The sequence below is a fragment of the Nerophis ophidion genome, unplaced genomic scaffold (assembly GCF_033978795.1).
Source record: "Nerophis ophidion isolate RoL-2023_Sa unplaced genomic scaffold, RoL_Noph_v1.0 HiC_scaffold_42, whole genome shotgun sequence".
NCBI classification, from domain to species: Eukaryota; Metazoa; Chordata; class Actinopteri; order Syngnathiformes; family Syngnathidae; genus Nerophis; species Nerophis ophidion.
In genome coordinates, this window is record NW_026906964.1 from 75,518 (window position 1) to 99,908 (window position 24,391).

Here is a 24,391-nt window from a genome sequence, read left to right on the forward strand (position 1 = left end):
TGGAGAAAAACCTTTTTCATGTTCAATCCGTGGTAAAAATTTTACTCGAAGGCAACATTTTAAAACACACATGACAATACACACTGGAGAAAAAACCTTTTTCATGTTCAATTTGTGTTAAAAATTTTACTCAAAGGCAATCTTTGAAAGTACATATGAGATTACCACTGGAGAAAATAAAATTTCCTGCTCAGAATGTGGTAAAAGTTTTGTAATAAATCAAGGTTTAAAAGTACATTTGAGAACACACACTGGAGAAAATTCTTTTTCATGTTCAATCTGCGGTAAAGATTGTACTCAAAAGAAGCATTTCAAAGCACACATGACACTACACACTGGAGAAAAACCTTTTTCATGTTCAATCTTTGGTAAAAAATCTATTCGAAGGCAACATTTAAAAACACACATGAGAATACACACTGGAGAAAAACCTTGTTCCTTCTCATAATGTGGTAAAAGTTTTGTCATAAGACAAAGTTTAAAAGTAAAAATGAGAACACACGCTGGTGAAAAACCTTTCATATGTTCAGTATGTTGTAAAAGTTATATAGAAGGACGACAATTAAAATTACACATGATATAGCACTCTGGTGAAAAACCATACTCCTGTTCAAGCTGCGATAAAAGCTTTGGTCACCTAAACACTCTTACAGTGCATATGAGAACACACGCAGGTGAGAAAGTGTTGAGTTGCAGTGTGTGTGGTGAAAGATTGTCTTCTAAGTACCAGTGTAAGAAACACAAGTGTGCTGGTGAGAACAGCAGCAGCAAATGAAACTGCAGGATTTGAAATAAACTGTCCAGACTTTCATTTTGACTTTCTAACAACATCAGCACATATAACATGTGTGACATTGTTGTTTGTCTAACAATCTGGTTAATATGCTTCTACATTTATAGATTAGACACTTCAGATTAGTGTGTTTATTACAGTCAAGTACATGAGTTAATATACACATTTGTGTACTTTGAAATGAACACAACAATTTGACTGAAAGGGTGAGAATAAACAGTACATACAATTATGTTACATACAATAAACATTGTATGTGTAAATATCCATAATTTACCTCTATACTTATTCATAATAGTGTTTTATATGTTTTTTGAAAAATGACGTGTTACATATTTTATTTTCTAATTGTAGATAATTCCATAGATGAATTCCTTTTATATGATGTAAATATTTGTTTTACATGTGTTCATACCTTTGCTTTTGAGTACACATAAATCCCTCTTAGTTCATATTTACTGGTTCACATCTGAAACATCTTCTGGACCACTTCTGGAAGCATATTATTATTTACTTTATACATCATTTGAACAGTTGTCTTTTATACAAGATCTTTTACTTTTATAATGTGTGATTTTTTGAATCATTTGTTGGGTCTCTAGAATCCATTCTATTAATTGTCTTTATTACTCTCTTGAATATGAATATTGTTGTGTGATTGTTTTATATGTATGTCCCCAGACTTTTATGCAATAAACAATGTATGCTTCAACTGAAGTTGGCTACAATAATTCTAGTTAATATTTGTACGTATTTTATTCTCTTTAGTATTGCACTCCATTGTTTTATTGTTTTCTTTATGACTTACATGTAGTGTCCAGCTTACTTCATCATCTATATTAACTCATAAAAATGTGATTACCTTAATTCCTTTAATTTCAATATTATCCATCATAATTTGTGTTTTACATTTTTACAATCTTCAAATATGATGTATTTAGTTTTATTGAAGTTTAGTGATGGTTTATTGATGTGCAGCCATCTTTTTATGGTTAAGTTCTCTATGGATAAAATAAAATGAGAGTTAAATCAAGCGGTAATGAAGATTATTATATACATAATTACACTCAGTAGTGACAAAGACACTTCCATCCTGTTCATTTGAGCAAAGAAAAAGAGTAAAGTGTAATATTCTAAACAATAGAAGAATATTAATATCAGCAGTCAATATTCCAACATTGTGAAGCTGAGCTATGGTAAAAAACATATTCAGCATTGAAGGCTTTATGAGAGTGATGTAATGATCAGAATCAGAAATACTTTATTAATCCCCAAGGGGAATTTAAAATGTCAGCACTGTTATGACCATGTGTATATTAAATGTAATATTATATGAATACCATAATAAAATGGTACGTTTGGGGATGTGTAATATTTTTTGTATGAACATCCTGAATGTTTTTGTGCTAGAATAGTTTTAATTAGTAGAGAGTGAAACAAATGAGGCAGTAATGATAATAATGGTTTGTTTTAAGCCTGTTTATGAATAATTAAAGATAATTAAGATACCAAAATGTAGCTTACATCCTCAGTGAGCTGAACTCCAGCAGTAAAGATGAGAGAAATAATGTGGAAAGGTCAGAAGTCAAATGTTTCTTCAGGTGATACATGGAGCCTCTGCTGCCACCCAGCGGCCGTTGGAAAGAATGCATACATTTTGTTTTGACGTCCTTAAAGCTGCTTTTTACTTTCTCTCCTGTTTGTGTCCAAGTCTGCAGTGTGGGCAATAGGACAGAAGGAAGACATTTTGTTAATAGACTGTGGAGGGCAGCAATACACCTAAGATGTTCTACTAGTCTGCTGGAAATAGAAAAGAGGAGAAAGCAAGATGGCGTTGGATGGAGAAAGTCTAAACGTGGGCATTATTGTTCTGTATTTTTAATCAGTGCATACATGTGCACATATATGTCCTTTAATAGAGTAAACATCAAAAATAATTGTTTGTATCTGAATGCACTTTGTATTTAACACCACCATTCTTAAATATGTTGTTTGTAAGAATGTGGGTGTTGTTGAGAAGATGATGCAGGTGTTCTGTCCAATTTAGCTAACTGTAAAAATGTGTTACTTAATCTAGTTTATTAGTAAAATAAATTGTTTTCCTGAATTATATTCTCCTCACTTTATCCAGACAGTCATTAGGACAAAAGACCCTGGGAGGAATTTGCCCTTTAAAAAGGGAAACCTATTCACTGTGGCAGGACAATATCAAGATGAATTGATCACATTTGTATAATCGGCTACGAGGCATTTTATTCTCATTGTACAGCACTTATCTTTGGGCTGATACTGATACTGATACTGATACTGTGTTGACCAGTTTGATGATTGAATGTCCAGTACTGTAGAAATGTGTTTGGATATGACAATCCCTTTATTCCAAGCTATCAAAATGAAATGAAAAGTAGGTTCTAGAACATTATGTATGCTGACCTTGGCTTGAATGGCACATTGTCACAGCAGTGAGACCTGACCACACACCACACCACACGCTCCAAAACTGTTTGTCCTCCATGCAATCACCCCCCAGTGTTCCCAGCTGAACACAATTAAAGGAGGCTACCATGGCAACCGCACCATAGCAACAGTCCCATCCCTGTCAACACTTCCTGGTTCTCAACAGGAAGTGGGCGGAGCAATCTGCAGAAAGGGAAATTCAGCATGAACTGAAGCCAGCTATCAATCAGAGAAAACAAAATAAAAACAATATAAGCAAATAAGGAAATTTGGCTCCAACAGTCAGTTTTCGTCTTTTGGTGCAGTTGACCTTGTTCTTACATTTCTCCTTCCTCCTAGAGTTCCTGTGTTGCCCTTGTGGGCGGAGTTGTGGGACGTGCACAGCTGCTTCCAATTGACCCTGGTGCTACTTAAGCAGCACCTTGACAGCTGGATGGCACTCGGCGATTCTACTCCACGCCAGTTGATTCCATGCTTTGAGTATTTTGCCACCTTGGCCATTCCCAGTGCCATCCATCTTGGTGTTGTTTTGTAGTGTGCACGTCTTGTAACTCCAAACCAAGTTGACTTTATTTGTGTATAGAAGTAGCTTTTGTTATTTTTTCCAAAATGCACATTTAGTCTTCTCTTTTTCGCACCATCATTTTTTGTTTCCTACTGTTTGGATTGTTTTTGTGAGTAGATTTCCGCAGTAAAAGAAGTGTGAACAGCACTCTGACAGAAGGAGTTCCTCCAAAACGCAACACCCTTTGGCGGACAAGTATGTGATTAAATGCTATACATATAAAATGAAAGAGACAAGTGGTAGAACAAATGGATGGATGTACAGTAAAGCTCTGTGGGATGATGTACATAATTAACTTTTCCCAAACATTCCAAACGTTCCCATGTTTTCTGAAATTGATAATGTTTGAGGAATTCTAAAAAAGGGGGATAAATCATGAACAACTTTAAAAAACACTTGTCATGTGTAGTACTTGACTGAAAAAAGGCAATAATCTAAAATACCTCATCTATAAATCTTAGAAACTATGTGCTGATGTTTTTAGAAGGTCAACGTTAAAGTCTGGACAGTTTATTTCAAATCCTGCAGTTTCATTTGCTGCTGCTGTTCTCACCAGCACACTTGTGTTTCTTACACTGGTACTTAGAAGACAATCTTTCACCACACACACTGCAACTCAACACTTTCTCTCCTGGGTGTCTTCTCATGTGTCTTTTCAAATGCTGACTTTGTAAAAAACTTTTACAACATACTGAACATGTAAAAGGTTTTTCTCCACTGTGTGTTCTCACGTGTTCTTTCAAATAGTGTCGTTGCGCAAAATATTTACTGCAGATTGAACAGGAAAAAGGTTTTTCTCCAGTGTGTATTCTCATGTGCTTTTTGAAATTTTCCCTTCGAGTAAAATCTTTACCGCAGATTGAACATGAAAAAGGTTTTTCTCCAGTGTGTGTTCTCATGTGTACTTTCAAATGTGGCCTCTGAGTAAAATCTTTACCACAGATAGAACATGAAAAAGGTTTTTTTCCAGTGTGTGTTGTCATGTGTACTTTCAAATGTGGCCTCTGAGTAAAATCTTTACCACAGATAGAACATGAAAAAGGTTTTTCTCCACTGTGTGTTCTCATGTGTACTTTTAAATCTGGCCTCTGAGTAAAATGTTTACCGCAGTTTGAACATGAAAAAGGTTTTTCTCCAGTGTGTGTTCTCATGTGTCTTTTCAATTTACTAGGATATTTAAAAGTTTTGTGACAGTGAGAACATGTGAAGCGAGTGTTGTCAGTGTGACATGTCTTATCATCTTTAGAGTCTTCATCATCAGTGTCAGGAGAGTGTGACGTTGTGTCCTCACTATCTGATAGTGGAGCTAAGAGCTTGTCTGCTTGTGATCCTCCACAGTGGTCTCCATCAGCTTCTGTTGTCATGTGTTGTGTTGAGCTGCTGCTTGGAGGCTCCCCCCCTCCCCTCTCCTCACTTTCACCTTTCACCTCATCATCTTCACTCTTCACAGGGACACCAGTCACTGGGAACTCCTCCAACCATTTAGGCTGACTGATGCCCTCTTCCTCCTCTTCCTCTTTAATGTAAGGGGTCACTGGGTCCTCCTCTTCCTCCTTAGAGTGAGGAGTCAGTGGATCCACCACTTCCTTTTTAAAATGGGTTATTAGTGGCTTCTCCTCTTCCTTTTTAAAATTGGGGGTCAATGAGTCCTCCTCTTCCTCTTTGATGTGAGTGGTCAGTGGGTCATCCTCTTCCGCTTTAAAATGGGGGATCAGTGGGTGTTTCTTTTCCTTTTTAATGTGGGAGCGCTGTGGCTCCACCCTGAAGCTCCACTTCTGTTGCTCAGGGAGAAGATGTTCTTCACAGACGTCTGCAGGCCACAAGAAGACAAACACGTTTTAGAAACATCCATCTGTGCTCAGTCACACAATGCATTCAGTACTTTTACATGCACTTAGGAAAAACAAGTTATCGTATGAACTGTCTTGAAATCTCAGTGACGCACAAACACGCTGCTCTTTACAACATTATTCACAGGAAAGGAAAAACAAACCAGCACAACAGGACTTTCTACAATGGATAGACGGTTGATGGTTTAAAATTGATTCTGTCATATATTATTTCTTATAGAATTATTAATAGAACCGTTTTAAAACAGGCTACACAGGCTCCTAATTTAGTTGATGAAATATGCAGTAAAATATTTCATCATTTCCAGTATTATTTTCTCAAATAAAGTAACCAGATATTAACAGTAAATAAACAAGTACATTAATAATAATTGTTTCGCCAAATTAATACAATTAGAAAAGACACAATATGTTACTGCATATGTCAGCTGCCAAATTAGGAGCTTTTGTAACCCATTTTGAAATTATTCTATTAGCAATCATATACCAAATGATATATCGTGACATATATTGTTAATAAGATATAGATTTTAAGTCATATGGCCCATACCAAACATTGTTTCCCCGAGTCATTTTGTTTGGCCCACCAAATATATTTATTTTTATATTCTTTAGATGTGTGTGTATGTTTAAAATGTGGTACTACTGTTCTACATCACGTGGAAGTGTACATTTAAACCAATGTGGGTGGCACTGGGAGCAGGTGGGTAAAGTGTCCTTCCCAAGGACACAATGGCTCAGATGGCAGAAGCTGGGATTGAACCTGGAACCCTCAAGTTGCTGGCATGGCCGCTCTACCAACCGAGCTATACTGCCAGGCCACCTTAACAACATCAACACATTACCCACCGCCTAAACTAAAGTCTTAAAAAAACCAAAACATATTTTGTTTTTTTGTCCTGTCCGGCTTCTCAGGCAAATCATATAGTCGATGTAGATGCCCATATCGCATGTTCACATTTACTTTACAAAAGAGAAGTGTAGGATACTTCTCTTGTTGCCTTATTTGTATTTGACTTCATTAGACGTATTGATATTATCATTTAGTGCTACACTAAAGTCTTAACAAGCTGGTACGCTTCGTACTGCCTCTGTCTCTGTCACTATGTCTCTGCAGCCCCCAGCATTGTCCCACCCACACAACCATCTGATTGGTTACAGGCAAAGCGGTAAGAGCCAATCAGCAGTGCGTATTCAGAGTGCATGGAATCAGGGCTCACGGCAGAGGCAGGCAGAGAGGAGAGACGGTGCATGTTAGCAGAAAGGTGTTCAGCAGGTGAGCATAATGCAGCGGACGATCCCCATATCATAATAAACACCTCCCAGTCAACTACTTGTAACATCACTATGAGCCCGTTGACGATCTGGAGGTATAGGCGGTAGCTCAGCTTGCTCACAGTCCTTGAGGTGAAGGCTGAGTAGCTTTTAGCGTAACGTTAGCTCATTTTGCGATGTGTGCGTGCGTGCGTGTGTGTGTGTTACGGACAGTAAAGCCCTGTCTGTCTGAGAGAAAGACAAGCATTATTGACCGATAGTTAACATCTAAGTTATTTCACTTAACCTTTTTCTGTGTTGACGCAGCAAAAAGTCAGTGAGTCCTACTCTTCCTCTTTATTGTGAGCGGAGCTGTGACTCCTCTTTCTCTGTAAGGTAAGGGAGGGCTGTGATTCATTTTTCTCCTTAATGTGAGAGCTATCTGGCTCCTCCTTCCCTTTAATGTGGGGTTGCTTTGAATCCTCTTCCTCTTTAATCTTGGGGTACTGCAGAACCTCCATTTCCTTTTTAATACAAGGGGTTGTGACTGATTCTGCTCCATCCTTGAGGTCCGCTCTTGCTGCTCAGGGAAATGTTCTTCAATACACAAGTTAGACGAACAAATGCTTAAGAAAAGTCCAGATTTACCCAGTCACATGACATTTTGTCCTGCATATATTCTGATCATGTCTCTGAGGATTTTATCAGTCCCCACGTTGACATTCAAGATGTCAAAACCATACGGTACATCAGGGAAGCAATACAAAAACTCATGAAAAAAATAAACACAGCAGTAAAACACTTACATACAAACAAGACAGCTGCTTGTACACCCGAAAGAGAACAAAGAACAGTGTCTAAGAGGAGCATCAACATTTGCATTTAAATTGTAAAATCCTGTTTATGATTTATTTACTCTACTTATTTAAATATGAACATTTTCCTTTAGGAAACTTTTACGATTTGTGTGTTGTTGTAGCTTGTATGCTGCAATCCCCCCCCCCACCCCCCAAGATGGCGACCCTGTAGTGGCTGCTGTTGGCAGGAGCTCTGTGCTCTTGTGTCATCCTTTAGTGTTTCCATCTTCTTTTCATGTGTTAATATACATATGCATATGTATATATATATATATACACATATACATATACACATATATATCCATCCATCCATTTTCTACCGCTTATTCCCTTTTGGGGTCACGGGGGGCGCTGGCGCCTATCTCAACTACAATCGGGCGGAAGGCGGGGTACACCATGGACAAGTCGCCACCTCATCGCAGGGCCAACACAGATAGACAGACAACATTCACACTCACATTCACACACTAGGGCCAATTTAGTGTTGCCAATCAACCTATCCCCAGGTGCATGTCTTTGGAAGTGGGAGGAAGCCGGAGTACCCGGAGGGAACCCACGCATTCACGGGAAGAACATGCAAACTCCACACAGAAAGATCCCGAGCCTGGATTTGAACCCAGGACTGCAGGACCTTTGTATTGTGAGGCAGACGCACTAACCCCTCTGCCACCGTGAAGCCCTACACATATATATATATATATATATTCATGCCTTTTGGTCCGGACCCTTTGGGACTGTGTGACAAGGGGTGGCACGTTCGTGACTTCTGCGGTGCTTTTTTGTGGACTTCTAGATCCGCCTCCCGAGAGCCTTGTGGCCATGGAGACCAGCTGCTGGGTCTCTGCCACACCAGAATCCGTTTGGAGAGACTGGAGGAGATGCAGATGAAGAGACAGGACTGCGGAGCTAGCACTGAGCGCCGGGACGGAAAAGCTTCACAGTGTCTTGGCTGAATGAGCAGGTATCAGACACCTCGGTCTCCTTGGACGTATCCTCACTCATCCATGCGGACTGGACACTGGCCGAGACTTGGTCGGCGGCCGAGGGTGGAGTCGGCTCTCTTGGTTGCTTTGTTGGGTCTGCTCCCGTCTCTGGCCAAGCTCCCTTCACCCCAGCAGACGATGGCGTGGGACACCGCAAAAGCCACCACAGTGTATATGTTTCTTTTAATTTTTATTCATGTATGTATGTAGAAGTGTCTGGTTGCATCAGCTCTGCTCTTTTAATGTCCTTTGTCTTCTTTGATGTTTCCCTCTTACACACATGAAAGAGGGATGTATGCTAGGGCTATAAGTAGTGTTTTTCCCTTGGCCTCAGTCTGGACCCTCTCTCCAGGGGCCCAGGCTGAGACCGATTTTTAATTTTTTCTCACATTCCCCCCACTTGTTTACCTGTATGTATCTCACCTTTTTTGCAAGGGGCGCCGCAAGTTGGCAGACCCGTCAGCGATCCTGTTCTGTCTCCCTGGAATGTTTGTCTGACCTTGAATGGGATTCTGCTGAAAATGTTTATTTCCCCTCAGGGATTATTAAAGTATGTCTGATTCTGATGTTTGATATCAACAAAACATAGCTAATTAGTAGAAATGAACTAGATTAAATCATCTCTCAAAGGTGTTGAGACATTGATGGACAGCGGAGAAGTAACTAAATCCAAATAAAAAAATGATTTTACTTTTTATAAGATATTTAGACTTAGACTTCCTTTTTATTGTCATTCAAAGTTGAACTTTACAGTACAAATAAGAACGCAATTTCGTTGCATTATCTCTTGGTAGTGCAGGATAAAAAAAAAACAATAAGGTGCAGATATACAGTTGTGATCCAAATTATTAAACCGCCACACAATTTTGGTGTTTTAGCAAGTTGGACATTTATTCCGTATTTTGTTTATACTCATATCAAATAAAGATGTTTCAAATAGACAAATGCAACTCAAATCGTAACACTGTATTTTACAAAATACCAAAAAAGGACATTTTTCTTAATATCTCATTGACAAAATTATTCAACCCTTTGCAGATCATAACTCTTAAGAACAGAATTTGAATAAGGTCTTTTCAATCAGGTGTTGAACACACCTGTAGATGTGATTAGAACCATAACGAGCAACAATTAAAGTGATTGAAAAAGACTGACGCTCAGCTTCTTGTAGATGGTCAATGGTGTATTTGCAACATGGTGAAGTCCAAGGAGTGGTCAAAGAAGTCAAGAGAGGAGGTAATTTCTCTTCATAAGAAAGGATATGGATATAAGAAAATAGCAAAGACATTACACATTCCAAGAGACACAGTTGGGAGCATAATTCGCAAGTTTAAAGCTAAAGGCACAGTGGGAACACTACCTGGGCGTGGTAGAAAGAGGATGCTGTGTGTGTACAGTGGTGAAAAACCCCCGGGTAACAACTGAGGAACTACAACAGGACATTGCAGAGGGGGGAACGCAGGTTTTGTCCCAGACAATAAGGCGCGCACTACAAGATGAAGGCCTCCGTGCCAAAACTCCCAGGCGCACCCCACTTCTGACTACCAGGCACAAGGAAAATAGACTCCAGTATGCCAAAAAATCATCTGGACAAACCCCAAATGTTTTGGGAAACTGTTCTATGGAGTGATGAGACAAAACTGGAACTCTTTGGGCCTATGAATCAACGTTATGTCTGGAGGAGAAAAAAATGAAGCTTACAAAGAGAAGAACACCATTCCTACTGTTAAGCATGGTGGGGGGTCAATCATGCTCTGGGATTGTTGCTCTGCCTCAGGTACCTGATAATCTTTTCCGTCGTCCTCACCACTCTCTGGAGAGACTTCCAGTCTGAGCCATTGCAGGCTCCAGTCCAGACAGAGATGCTGTTGGTCAGCAGGCTCTCTATAGTTCTTCTGTAGAATGTGCTGAGAATGGGGGGAGGGAGCTGTGCTCTTTACATCCGACGCAAAAAGTGCATGCGCTGCTGAGCTCTTTTTACAAGATCTCCGGTGTGTAGGGACAAGGTTATATTGTCAGTAATCTGCACCCCCAGGAACTTGGTGCTGCTTACCATCTCCACCGCTGTGCCGTTGATGAAGAGTGAAGTGTGGCTGGACCGGTGCTTCCTGAAGTCAACGATGACCTCCTTGGTCTTGTCGACGTTCAGGACCAGGTTGTCGGTTCTGCACCAGTCAACCAGATGTTTCACCACCTCCCTGCGAGATGTTGAAGATGTCTGTGAGAACCCCCGCCAACTGGTCTGCACATCCCTGAAGCACCTGGCCCGGAATGTCATCAGGTCCGGGGGTTCACTTTCCTCAGGGTATTCAGGACATCCGCTGTGTCCAAGTTGAGCGGCTGCTCATCAGAGCGAGGGGTGTTTTTTCTCGCCGGAGTGATGGATGTTCTCGCCGGAGGGGTGTTAAGTGCCTCAAACCTTTCAAAGTAGTTGTTTAGGTCATTTAGGAAGCTGATACTGTTGTCACAGGGATGGGGGGCAGCTTTATAGTCCGTGATGACCTGTATGCCCTGCCACATTTGTCGAGTGTTCGTGGGGTTCTGGAAGAAGTCCTGCACTTTCTGACTGTGAGCACCTTTGCAACCTTAATGGCACGGTTCAGGTTAGCTCTGGCTGTTTTTACTGCTACCATGTCGCTAGACTTAAACGCCTTGTTCCGAGCCTTCAGCATTGCACGCAGTACCTCACTGTTCATCCATCCAGAGTTTCTCTACGGCCCGTGTGGGGATGTTCTTGATAATAATAATAATAATAATAATAATGGATTCGATTTATATCGCGCTTTTCTATTGTTAGATACTCAAAGCGCTCACAGAGAAGTGGGAAGCCATCATTCATTCACACCTGGTGGTGGTAAGCTACATCTGTAACTGCCCTGGGGTAGATCAACGGAAGCGTGGCTGCCAATTTGCGCCTATGGCCCCTCCTACCACCACCAATCATTCATTCATCATTCATTCACCAGTGTGAGCGGCACCACGGGCAAGGGTGAAGTGTCCTGCCCAAGGACACAACGGCAGCGATTTGGATGTTAATAGGTGGGAAGCGAACCTGCAACCCCCTGGTTTCTGGCACGGCCGCTCTACCCACTACGCCATGCCGCCCCTAATCTGATCACACTGACATCCTCCATGCACTTCTGAATGTATGCGGACACAGACTTTGCATACTCCTCCACACATGTGTTATGATTATCGGTGACGGCTGCCTTGAACATGTCCCAGTCTGTGGTTCCGAAGCAGTCTTGTAATGCTTCCATTGCTCCCTCTGGCCAGGTCCTCACCTGCTTCACTGTAGCTTGCTTTCTGATCAGCAGGGGCTTGTATGCAGGAATTAGCATCACATATAGATGGTCTGAGGAGCCCAGGTGGGGGCGTGGTGCAGCTTTATACGCCTGTTTAATATTACTATAAACCAAGTCCAGCTTGCTTCCACCCCTGGTTGCAAAATTCACATATTGATGGAAATGAGGGAAAACTGTTTTCATGTTAGCTTGATTAAAATCCCCTGCAACGATGAAAACTCCCTCTGGATGTGTAGTTTGCAGTTCATTGATGGAGCAGCACAAAGCGTTCAAAGCTTCTTTGGTGTGAGCACTGGGGGGAATGTACACTGTTGTGAAGATCATAGCACTGAATTCCCGAGGTAAATAAAATGGCCTGCATTTTATAGTTAATATTTCTACATCGGGAGAGCAGTGACATGAGACGTTGTTGCACCAGTTGTTATTGATGTATATACAAACACCACCGCCTCGGGATTTACCAGTGAGAGTGCTGCTCCTATCCGACCAAAACATAGTTAGCTCCTCGATGCTAACTGCCTCGCCCGGGACGAATGGTTTCAGCCACGTTTCTGTGAGAAATATGGCGCAGCAGTCTCTCATCTAGATAGATAAATAGATAGATAGATAGTACTTTATTGATTCCTTCAGGAGAGTTCCTTCAGGAAAATTACAATTCCAGCAGCAGTGTCTTGCATATGAATCCAGCTTCAGGTAGTCCAGTTTGTTCTCCAGTGAGCGGACATTTGAGAGCAGGATGGAAGGAAGCGGCGTTCTGTGAGGATTAGCCTTTAGCTTTGTTGTTAGCCCCGCTCGGCATCTCCGTTTCTGTTTCTGATCCCACCGCTTATGTCTCCTCTGTCTGCGGTCCCCTCTGGTACTAGGCTCCGCTGCCTCACAGGCCGCTGGATGTAGCCGGCGTAGTATTCCCAGGATAGCGAGGAGGTCCAACGTATACGCATCTTTCGGTCTAATACTGCCCGATCCATCCACATCCAAAATTGTCTGGCGGTCGTACGTTACTACGGAGTGTCCACGCTGGAAGCCAGCCATGAAATTCACAGAAATTACTGGTAGATTTGCCAAAATGTTCTATTACTACCAAGAGCCTCTGCAGCCGCAGCCGAGCAGGGCGCCGCCATCTTGAGACCAATATCTGGCTTGTATCTTCAGTAGGGATGTACATTTATAGATTTATGGATATGATACCCTAATCAATATTCCTTATCGATACCAGTATTTATCGGTACTCTTGTCGGTACTACATGTCATTTGTGGAAATAAAAAAGTGGAAAAGAGGCATTTTAAATAGCATTCCTATTTGCAGAAGAGGTTGAAGTCTTAAAGAAGTCAACTATGTGTGCAGTGCAAGGTGAAATGCACTTATGTCATCTTCTTCTCAATAACACACACATCACACTTTTGTTGCTTCCTTATTTGTCATTATTTAAAGCTGATTGTAATGTGTAGCAGCGGCAGCTGGACTCAATGTGACAACGTGTCATAGTTACCTCAGTCAGCTGGAATTAAAAATACAAATAGTTGTATCGTTAGTCCAGAATCTTCACGGTCTTCATGGACCACATAATTAAAGGCCTACTGAAATGAGATGTTCTTATTTAAACGGGGATAGCAGGTCCATTCTATGTGTCATACTTGATCATTTCGCGATATTGCCATATTTTTGCTGAAAGGATTTAGTAGAGAACATCCACGATAAAGTTTGCAACTTTCGGTGCTAAGAGAAAAGCCCTGCCTCTACCGGAAGTCGCAGACAATGACGTCACAAGTGTGGGGGCTCCTCACATATTCACATTGATTTTAATGGGAGCCTCCAACAAAAAGTGCTATTCGGACAGGAGAAAACGACAATTTCCCCATTAATTTGAGCGCGGATGAAAGATTTGTGGTTGAAGATATTGAAAGCGACGGACTAGAAAAAAAAAAACGCGATTGCATTGGGACGGATTCTGATGTTTTTAGACACATTTACTAGGATAATTCTGGGAAATCCCTTATCTTTCTATTGTGTTGCTATTGTTTTAGTGAGTTAAATAGTACCTGATAGTCGGGGGTGTGTCTCCACGGGTGTCTTGACGCCAGTGTCTCAGAGGAGTTGACGGCAGCTTTATGGATGGCACAAGCTCAGCTTTTCTCCGGTAAGAAGCAACGTTTTAACCACAATTATCTCACCGAAACCTGGTGGTTGACGTGTGGTCGTGATTCATGTTCTCTTGACCGCGCTCTGATCCATAGGAAAGTTTCACCTCCGGGAATTTTAAACAAGGAATCACCGTGTGTTTGTGTGGCTAAAGGCTAAAGCTTCCCAACTCCATCTTTCTACTTTGACTTCTCCAATATTAATTGAACAAATTACAAAAGATTCAGCAACACAGATCTCCAAAATACTGTGTAATTATGCCGTTAAAGCAGACGACTTTTAGCTGTGTGTGTGTGCAGCGCTCATACTTCCTATAAACCTGTGACGTCTTGCGTACACGTCATCATTACACAACGTTTTCAAGACGAAACTCCCTGGAAATTTAAAATTTCAATTTAGTAAACTAAAGCGGCCGTATTGGCATGTGTTGCAATGTTAATATTTCATCATTGATATATAAACTATCAGACTGCGTGGTCGCTAGTAGTGGCTTTCAGTAGGCCTTTAGGAACCAGTACTAAAAAAAAAAAAATGGTACTTGGTATACAGCTCTTATCTTCATCACTAAACCTTTGAAATATGCTGACATATGTGCTGCCAAAGGTAAATAAACAGTAGCCATATTGAATGTTTGCCTTCATTTGACCACGTGAGGTAAGGAGGACGGCCTCTAGGTCACATGGTTACACCCCAGCAATTACACTGTTGATGATTGATGAGCATTCATTTTTAAATGGTGGTGTTAAAAAGCAAATATATCTTCATCTTTAGTGATAAATGTGTCCCCCGGATGAACATGTGTCACAAACATTGTATTAGATGATATGTGGATGTTGTGCTTACTTGGACTGTGATGAAGCTGTGAGGACTCAGGTGGTTTGTCTTCATGCTCTTCAGTCTTCACAGAGACAACAGTCAGTGGAAACTTGCTGACATCAGCCTCCTCCTGCCCTACAGGACACTCTCCCTCCTGACTCATCCACACTTCCTCCTCTTCCTCTTTAATGTGGGGGGGCTGTGGATCCTCCTGCTGCTGAAGGGGACGTTCTTCTTGACGAGCGTTCATCTGTTGGACGTCCGCAAGACAACACAAACAAACTTCAGCTCAGATGTGTCAAATATTTTTTAGTCTATCAAAGATAATATTTTCCAAGTGGACTGACACCACTTTGTGGTGATGTTCTTCTACACATGGAATAATCATCAGTTATTGATTATTATGAATTGTGTCATTGATCCTATTTTCTGCATTTACATTAATTACTGATTAAAAAGTAACAACTTAAAGAAAACCTCCTGCTGGGATTTTAATACCGTCATGACTGCATGGAGTCAGTCTGCACGTACAAAAGTTTCATTGTGCTGCAGCATCAAGTGACGCCAACTGGCTCCTCCCACTACCAACCTACCAGCCAACCTTGACGTGCACCTCCAAAATAGTCCCACCTCACGTCAACGGTGACCAGGTCTACAGAGCTGTGGTCGGTTGGCTTTACTTTTACACGCAATATCCTCTCCTTGTTCTCCATTACCTCCCTGCTTGGCACTCAGCATCAAGGGTTGGAATTGGGGGTTAAATCACCATAAATGATTCCCGGGCGCAGCACTGCTGCTGCTCACTGCTCCCCTCACCTCCCGGGGGGTGATCAAGGGGATGGGTCAAATGCAGAGGACACATTTCACCACACCTAGTGTGTGTGTGACAATCATTGCTACTTTAACTTTCTTCTGCGAAAGCAACATTTTTAACCCAACAGAAAACAAACAGAAGTGCAGCGAAGCACGTGGAACAAGTGGCAGCGAGTATATATATATATATATACATTTATAAATATAAACAAATATTTAGAATATTTGGGTACCTCATGTTCCGATTACAAACAAAATATTGATGCAAATTCATTTTGTGTGCAGTATATTAAAGCTATTTTTTAATATTTAACATGTATTTAATAAATATTTGTTTTAGTCTGACTGAATAAGCATTAATCACTTACAATTGTGCAAATAGTGTATTCGTAATAACAAACATCAGTTGATTTAATTTCCATGATATGTCCACCCAATGCAGCTGAGATAGGCTCCAACACCCCCCCGCAACACCAAATAGGGACAAGCGGTAGAAAAATGGATGGATGGATGTTATCAAGGTAATAGAAGTGCGTGCAAACATCATTTGTATTTATTGCTAATAAAGTTGACACCAACATAAAGCAGACCACTGCAATAATACATTATATTACGCATTATATTACAATAATATTTTTTTTCATCCTGTAAAGCATCTTTGAGTACACTGAAAAGCGCTATACCAAAAAAATGTATTATTATTATTATTATACCATGTGACTTATTCCAGACTTAAATTTCGAGACGTTCGTTTCTTTCTAGTAACAAATATTCAATGATGTTAAGCGTGACTGTAATATACAACAAAAATACTGTTAAAAGTATTAAATAAGTCAATATAATTCTTACATAGAACATATAAAATACACTCCTCAAAAAAAAAACGCTCGCATTTGCTACAAAGGCCTGCTAGCGGGCTAAAGCTAGCACGTTAGCTTCGAACAACATATGAGGTAAATAAGATAAATAATAAGAAAATATATCATGTATATTACCTCATAAGCCGCGTGTACAAGAGAGGAGTGGAATATATTCTTCCTATTGTTACACCAGCAACTCTTTTTTGTCTTCTGTGGCCGGGCGAAGGAAGTGTGCACCACTCACTATTGTCCCAGTGAAACACGTGTTTGAAGGAAGTGTGCACCACTCACTATTGTCCCAGTGAAACACGTGTTTGAAGGAAGTGTGCACCACTCACTATTGTCCCAGTGAAACACGTGTTTGAAGGAAGTGTGCACCACTCACTATTGTCCCAGTGAAACACGTGTTTGAAGGAAGTGTGCACCACTCACTATTGTCCCAGTGAAACACGTGTTTGAAGGAAGTGTGCACCACTCACTATTGTCCCAGTGAAACACGTGTTTGGCCAACAATCGTTCCGCCGTTGACAACCCCTTGATGACGTCACACAGGAGGAAGAACAAAACAAGATGGCGTCTGGCGGAGAATACGTTGTTTTGGTTATTATGGTTTCTAGGTCTTAATTACAACGTACATGTGCACATGTGTGTCGTTTAACAGAGTAAACGTCCTTATTAATTATTTGTATGCGGATACATTAGTCTGAGTGCACTTTGACGTGCTAGCCTAGCCTGCTGGTTAGCTTAGCTTGTTAGCTGCTAACAAAGAGAGGCGGAAGTGATCGAAACATCAAAGCAGAGATCCAATGTAAGTGTAAAGTGTTTTTATTGTGTGAACATGTCTACATTACAAATGATGTGAGTGTTGCTGAATCAGCGACTAATGCTGCTGTTGAAGAAATGTTTGTGATGTTAGAAAAAAAACAAAAAAACGATAGCAGAGGACAAGGAGGAATTTTGTCCAACAAAAGAGGAGAAGGAGCGACAACATCAACTACTGGACGCTGTTTTCAAGAAACATCAAGTTGTGTTACACATCCAGCCTTCCATCCATCTTCTTCTGCTTATCTGAGGTCGGGTCGCGGGGGCAGCAGCCTAAGCAGGGAACCCCAGACTTTCCTCTCCCCAGCCACTTCATCCAGCTCTTCCCGGGGGATCCCAAGGCGTTCCCAGGCCAGCCAGGAGACATAGTCTATTCAACGTGTCCTGGGTCTTCCCCGTTGCCTCCTACCGGTCGGACGTGCCCTAAACACCTCCCTAGGGAGGCGTTCGGGTGGCATCCTGACCAGATGCCTGAACCACCTTATCTGGCTGTTCTCGATGTGGAGGAGCAGCGGCTTTACTTTGAGTTCCTCCCAGATGACAGAGCTTCTCACCCTATCTCTAAGGGAGAGACCCGCCACACGGCAGAGGAAACTCATTTAAAATAGAATAGACTTGATTGTCATTATATTTGCGTATAACAAGATCAAAGACTCCAACTAAAGGTGCGGTAGTGGGAACAAATATAGGGTCAAATAAATAACACAAGAGCTAATAAGGGAAAACTAACACTTGAAATAAACAGACCGCTTCGGACACTTGTACTAGTGATCTTATCCTTTCGGTCATGACCCAAAGCTCATGACCATAGGTGAGGATGGGAACGTAGATCGACCGGTAAATTGAGAGCTTTGCCTTCCGGCTCAGCTCCTTCTTCACCACAACGGATCGATACAGCGTCCACATTACTGAAGACGCCGCACCGATCCGCCTGTCGATCTCACGATCCACTCTTCCCTCGCTTGTGAACAAGACTCCAAGGTACTTGAACTCCTCCACTTGGGGCAGGGTCTCCTCCCCAACCCGGAGATGACACCCCACCCTTTTCTGTACGAGAACCTTGAACTCGGATTTGGAGGTGCTGATTCTCATCCCAGTCGCTTCACACTCTGTTGCAAACCAATCCAGTTAGAGCTAAAGTTCCTGGCCAGATGAAGAGACCTAATCGTGCAGCCACCAAACCGGATCCCCTCAACGCCTTGACTGCGCCTAGAAATTCTGTCCATAAAAGTTATGAACAGAATCGGCGCTTTGGCGGAGTCCAACCCTCACTGGAAAAGTGTCCGACTTACTGCCGGCAATGCGGACCAAGTTCTGACACTGATTGTACAGGGAGCGGACCGCCACAATCAGACAGTCCGATACCCCATACTCCCTGAGCACTCCCCACAGGACTTGCCGAGGGACACGGTTGAATGCCTTCTCCAAGCCCACAAAACACATGTAGACTGGTTGGGCAAACTCCCATGCACCCTCAAGAACCCTGCCCAGAGTATAGACCTGGTCCACAGTTCCACGGCCAGGATGAAAACCACACTGTTCCTCCTAAATCTGAGGTTCGACTGTCTGACTTAGGCTCCTCTCCAGTACACCTGAATGGACCTTCCCGGGAAGGCTGAGGATGCTTCTACATATTGACACAAATATATAAAAAACACTAACCTTGTGACGGATGCTTTTGCTTTTGTTCTATTTGATCTTTCCCAACACCTGGTGGCCACAATAATTCATGAAGTCAAGCTCATGGCACAGAATGTTGGCTAACGCAGACTTGTTTGTTACTGGATACTTTCTATCAGACTTCTGTTTTGGAGACTTTGTGTACGTATTAAGCAACTATAATTATTTGATATGCTTAAAAGTGCTGTTTTAGCTTAGCTGTTGTGTAGCTGCTCGCTCCTTGTAGCTTACAGCAGGTGTGTCCAAAGTGCAGCCCATAACTATGTTTTTAATTGACAACGGGGAGTTTTGAAAATGTGGTATTTGCGTGTCGGTCCAATCAGCGGCAGTTACGCCCTATTTCATCATTGGACCTAAGTCTTTGGCTAGGTAGGCGGGTACGAGGCTACCAAGCCAGGTGGTACGAGCACGAGCACAGAGGAGCCTTTGTAGTGGTGTCGCAGCTCAGTGGTCGTGCCGTCAGGTAACACCAGGAAGGTTCCTTCTCTGCGATATTGACTGGTGCTTTTTTTCTCCCTGGACTCTGACTTCATATCTGGTGTTGTCCTTCAGACCTCGGCCAAGAAGCCACGTAAACAGTGTGAAGAATGTGGGCGATAAGAGTGTGTGTGCGTGGGCATGAACTTGCACCCACTTTCAACTGGAACTCAGGACATATGATTAGTTGCACGGCCTATTCTAATCTATATTAAACAGCGTCCGGGGCTTGCGTCCACTGCGGGGGTGCGTCATCGCTCTCTCGGTGTGGGTCGTTGTGCTCTTTGTCTGCTGGCCGTTGTTTCCTCCTCCGTGCTGCTCCCCCGCTCGTTCCTCCCTCGCCCTTTTTGTACTCTAGCAGCAGATAGACAGATTGTAAGCAGGTGTGTAATATACGCACCTGGCTCAGATTGCCGCTGCAGTGTCGCTTCGCGTGTGTCATGCCTCTCCTCGCCGCCGCATGCCCCGCCTCCTGGCCTCCAGGTGGGCCCGCGCTGCTGCTTTCCGCCCATTGTCGGCCCGTCGGCTGTGTCCCTCCACACATACAATGTCTGCTTTCACTGGGATGCCGACTGATGGGATGTTCATATCTTCCCGTTTAGATGAAGAATTAATCATCGCAAACGGTTAAAAAGGGTGGGTGCAAAAGAGCATATTACTTAATCTTTCTAGCCATCTCCAGGTCTAAGTTGGATGTCAGTGTTGACCAAGTTCTCGGTTTATGTCCACAACCTTCTACTACATAAGTGAGAAGCATGATTTATATTCTAGAATTAGCTTTCACCATCTTAGAGGTGAGGAAGCAGCTCAGTATGTCAATATAGCAGCATAAGCTAGTTACTTCTGTGATCAATGCGCCGCTAAAAGTAGGTCCTTAGTGTTAGCGCTTATAATAACAATATCACTAATACTTGGTTAATATTCAGGTCACAAAATGTAAATGGTGTATTGTTGGCAATTTTTTTGGAGGACTTTGTGGGTCAAATAGAGGAGCTCCCATTGACTCCAATGTTAGCTGATTTTTGCTCACGTTTATTTAATAATTAAATTTATAAAAGTTTAAAACATATGTCTTACATAAGGATTGTGAATGATAGGCAACATTTAAAAAAGTGCAGTTTCCTTTGAATTTGTCAGATAAGTAAACAGTCGTTCAAATTAAATATGTAAAACAATTGAGGTTGTTTATAGATATTATCCACTATGAAGTTACAGTAAAACTAAGCACACAAGGGAAAGTACATTCATATACACATAATGTACACATATGTGTAAGAATCATGTTAACCACCAAAATATTGTCTTGTTCTCCTAAAGCCAATATCGAGTATCCTTTGGTGAGCTGACCGTATCGTCACACCCTTAGTTGAAAACACACCATCCCCATGACATGACACTTCCACGTGATGTAGAACAATAGTCCCACATTTTAAACATACACACACATCTGAAGAATATTAAAAAATATATTTGGTGGGCCAAACAAAATGATTCGACGAACTAATGTTTGGTATGGGCGATATGACCTCAAATCTATATCCTAATAACAATATATGTCACGATATATAATTTGGTGTATAATTGATACTAGAAGAATTTTAAAGCGGGTTACAAAAGCTCCTAATTTGGCAGCTGACATATGCAGTAACATATTGTATCATTTATAATTGTATTATTTTGTTGAAAAAAATATTTTTAATGTACTTGTTTATTTACTGTTAATATCTGGTTACTTTATTTGAGAAAATAATACTGGAAATGATGTAATATTTTACTGCATATTTCAACAACTAAATTAGGAGCCTGTGTAGCCTGTTTTAAAATGGTTCTGTTAGTAATTCAATATGAAATAATATATCGTAAAATCAATTTTAAACCAAATCGTTTATCCATAGTAAAAAGTCCTGTTGTTCTAGTTGGTTTTTATTTTCCTGTGAAAAATGTTGTAAAGAGTAACGTGTTTGTGCATCACTGAGATTTCAAGACAGTTGATACAATAACTTGTTTTTCCTAAGTGCATGTCAAAGTACTTAATGCATTATGTGACTGAGCAGATATGGATGTTTCTCAAACTTGTGTTTGTCTTGCAGACGTCTGTGAAGAACATCTTCACCCTGAGCAACAGAAGTGGAGCTTCAGGATGCAGACGGAGGAGCCACAGCACAACCTCATTAAGCAGGAAAAGGAATACCCACTGATCCCCCATTTTAAAAATGAAGAGGAACACCCACTAATCCCCCATTTTAAAGAGGAAGAGGAGGACCCACTGACACCCCATTTTAAAAAGGAAGCAGTGGATCCACAGACCCCTCACATTAAGGCGGAAGAGGAATACCTACTGATCCCCCATTTCAAAAATGAAGAGGAACACCAATGGCTACCCTTTTTTAAAGAGGAGATGGAGGAACCACTGACACCACATTTTAAAAAGGAAGCGGTGGATCCACTGAGCCCTCACATTAAGGCGGAAGAGGAGGACCCACTGACCCCTCACATTAAAGAGGAAGAGGAGGAACACAGCATCAGTCAGCAGGGAGAGCATCTTGAAGGACTGGAGGAGGTTGATGTCACCAAGATGCCAGTGACTGGTGTCCCTGTGAAGAGTGAAGATGATGAGGTGAAAGGTGAAAGTGAGGAGAGGGGAGGGGGGGAGCCTCCAAGCAGCAGCTCAACACAACACATGACAACAGAAGCTGATGGAGACCACTGTGGAGGATCACAAGCAGACAAGCTCTTAGCTCCACTATCAGATAGTGAGGACACAACGTCACACTCTCCTGACACTGATGATGAAGACTCTAAAGATGATAAGACATGTCACACTGACAACACTCACTTCACATCTTCTCACTCTCACAAAACTTTTAAATACCAAAGTCGTCTGAAAGAACACATGAGAAGACACACTGGAGAAAGACATTTTTTGTGTTCAATCTGCGGTAAAGATTTTACTCAAAGATACATTTTGAAAATACACATGAGAATACACACTGGAGAAAAACCTTTTTCCTGCTCAGAATGTGGTAAAAGTTTTGGAAAAAATCAAAGTTTAAAAGTACACATGAGAACACACACAGGAGAAAAACCGTTTTCCTGCTCAGAATGTGGTAAAAGTTTTGTAAGAAATGAACATTTAAATGTACACATGAGATCACACACTGGAGAAAAACCTTTTTCATGTTCAATCTGCGGTAAATATTTTACTCGAAGGGACCATTTCAAAAAACACATGAGAATACACACTGGAGAACAACCTTTTTCATGTTCAATCTGCGGTAAATATTTTGCTCGAAAGAACTACTTGAAAATACACATGAGTACACACACTGGTGAAAAACCTTATACTTGTTCAGTATGTTGTAGAAGTTTTATACAAAGTATGCATTTGAAAAGACACATGAGAATACACACTGGAGAAAAACCTTTTTCATGTTCAATCTGCAGTAAAGATTTTACTCAAATGCACCATTTCAAAGCACACATGACAAGACACACTGCAGACAAACCTTAAACATGTTCAGTGTGTTGTAAAAGTTGTATACAAAGTCCGTATTTTGAATAGACTCATGAGAAGACACCCAGGAGAGAAAGTGTTGAGTTGCAGTGTGTGTGGTGAAAGATTGTCTTCTAAGTAGCAGTGTAAGAAACACAAGTGTGCTGGTGAGAACAGCAGCAGCAAATGAAACTGCAGGATTTGAAATAAACTGTCAAATCTTAACTTCGACTTTGTAACAACATCAGCACATAGATTCTAACATTTATAGATTAGATATTTCAGATTATTGCTTTTTTCAGTCAAGTACATGTTTTAATATACAACATTGTGTACTTTTATTTAAAAATGAACACAACACTTTGACTGTAATGGTGAGAATAAACAGGACAAAACATGTTACGAATACTTTTTATGTGTATAGAGATATTCAGAAATCATGTTTGATTTTTAATGATGTTGTAGAGTAACTCCTTTAAATGATGTACATATTTGTTTTACATGTGTTCATACCTTTGCTTTTGAATACACATAAATCCCTCTTAATTCAAATTTAGTGGTTCACACTTGAAACATCTTCTGGACCACTTCTGGAAGCATATTATTATTTACTTTATACATCATTTAAACAGTTGTCTTTTATACAATATCATTTACTTTTAAAATCTGTGACTTCATGAATCATTTGTTGGCTCTCAATAATCCATTCTTTTAATTATCTTTATTACTCTCCTTTGTAATATGAATATTGTTTTATATGTATGTCCCCTTTATGCAATATGTAGATTACAGAAAATGGCAACATTATATGTGGAAGGTTATGAAGGATATTTTTGTTTTTAATAATCTACATTTCTTATTTTTTTTAAAAACTACACGACAATTTAAAAAAAAAAGTTGTTTATGATTTTGTTCCCCCTTTTTTAGAATCCCTCAAACATTATCAATTTCAGAAAACATGGGGAAGTTTGGATTGTTAGGGAAAAGTCAATAAAAGTCAATCCATCCATTGTTTCTACCGCTTGTCCCTTTCATTTTTTATGTATAGCATTTAATCACAAACTTGTCCGCCAAAGGGTGTTGTGTTTTGGAGAAACTCCTTCTGTCAGAGTGCTGTTCAACACTGCAAAGAGGAACCCAAGGATGTGCAGGACGCTGAGTAAAACACATTTTTTACTGCGGAAATCTACTCACAAAAACAATCCAAACAGTAGGAAACAAAAAGC

At 41.0% G+C, this 24,391-nt stretch overlaps 3 protein-coding genes across 3 annotated transcripts in view; 1 reads left to right on the forward strand and 2 right to left on the reverse strand.

The window, feature by feature from the left end:
- Positions 1-24,391, reverse strand: part of LOC133546752 (gastrula zinc finger protein XlCGF57.1-like) — a 732,377-nt gene that overhangs the window by 35,200 nt on the left and 672,786 nt on the right. The gene's annotated exons all lie outside the window — the stretch shown is intronic.
- On the reverse strand, positions 3,145-5,617 carry LOC133546766 (gastrula zinc finger protein XlCGF67.1-like). The gene has a single exon (XM_061892590.1). It carries the CDS (start codon positions 5,177-5,179, stop codon positions 4,346-4,348), a length of 834 nt encoding a protein of 277 aa, XP_061748574.1. The 5' UTR covers positions 5,180-5,617; the 3' UTR covers positions 3,145-4,345.
- On the forward strand, positions 17,262-24,179 carry LOC133546771 (gastrula zinc finger protein XlCGF57.1-like). The gene is made up of 2 exons (XM_061892599.1): positions 17,262-17,501; positions 21,763-24,179. The coding sequence occupies exon 2, from the start codon at positions 21,813-21,815 to the stop codon at positions 23,181-23,183; it is 1,371 nt and encodes a 456-aa protein (XP_061748583.1). The 5' UTR covers positions 17,262-17,501; positions 21,763-21,812; the 3' UTR covers positions 23,184-24,179.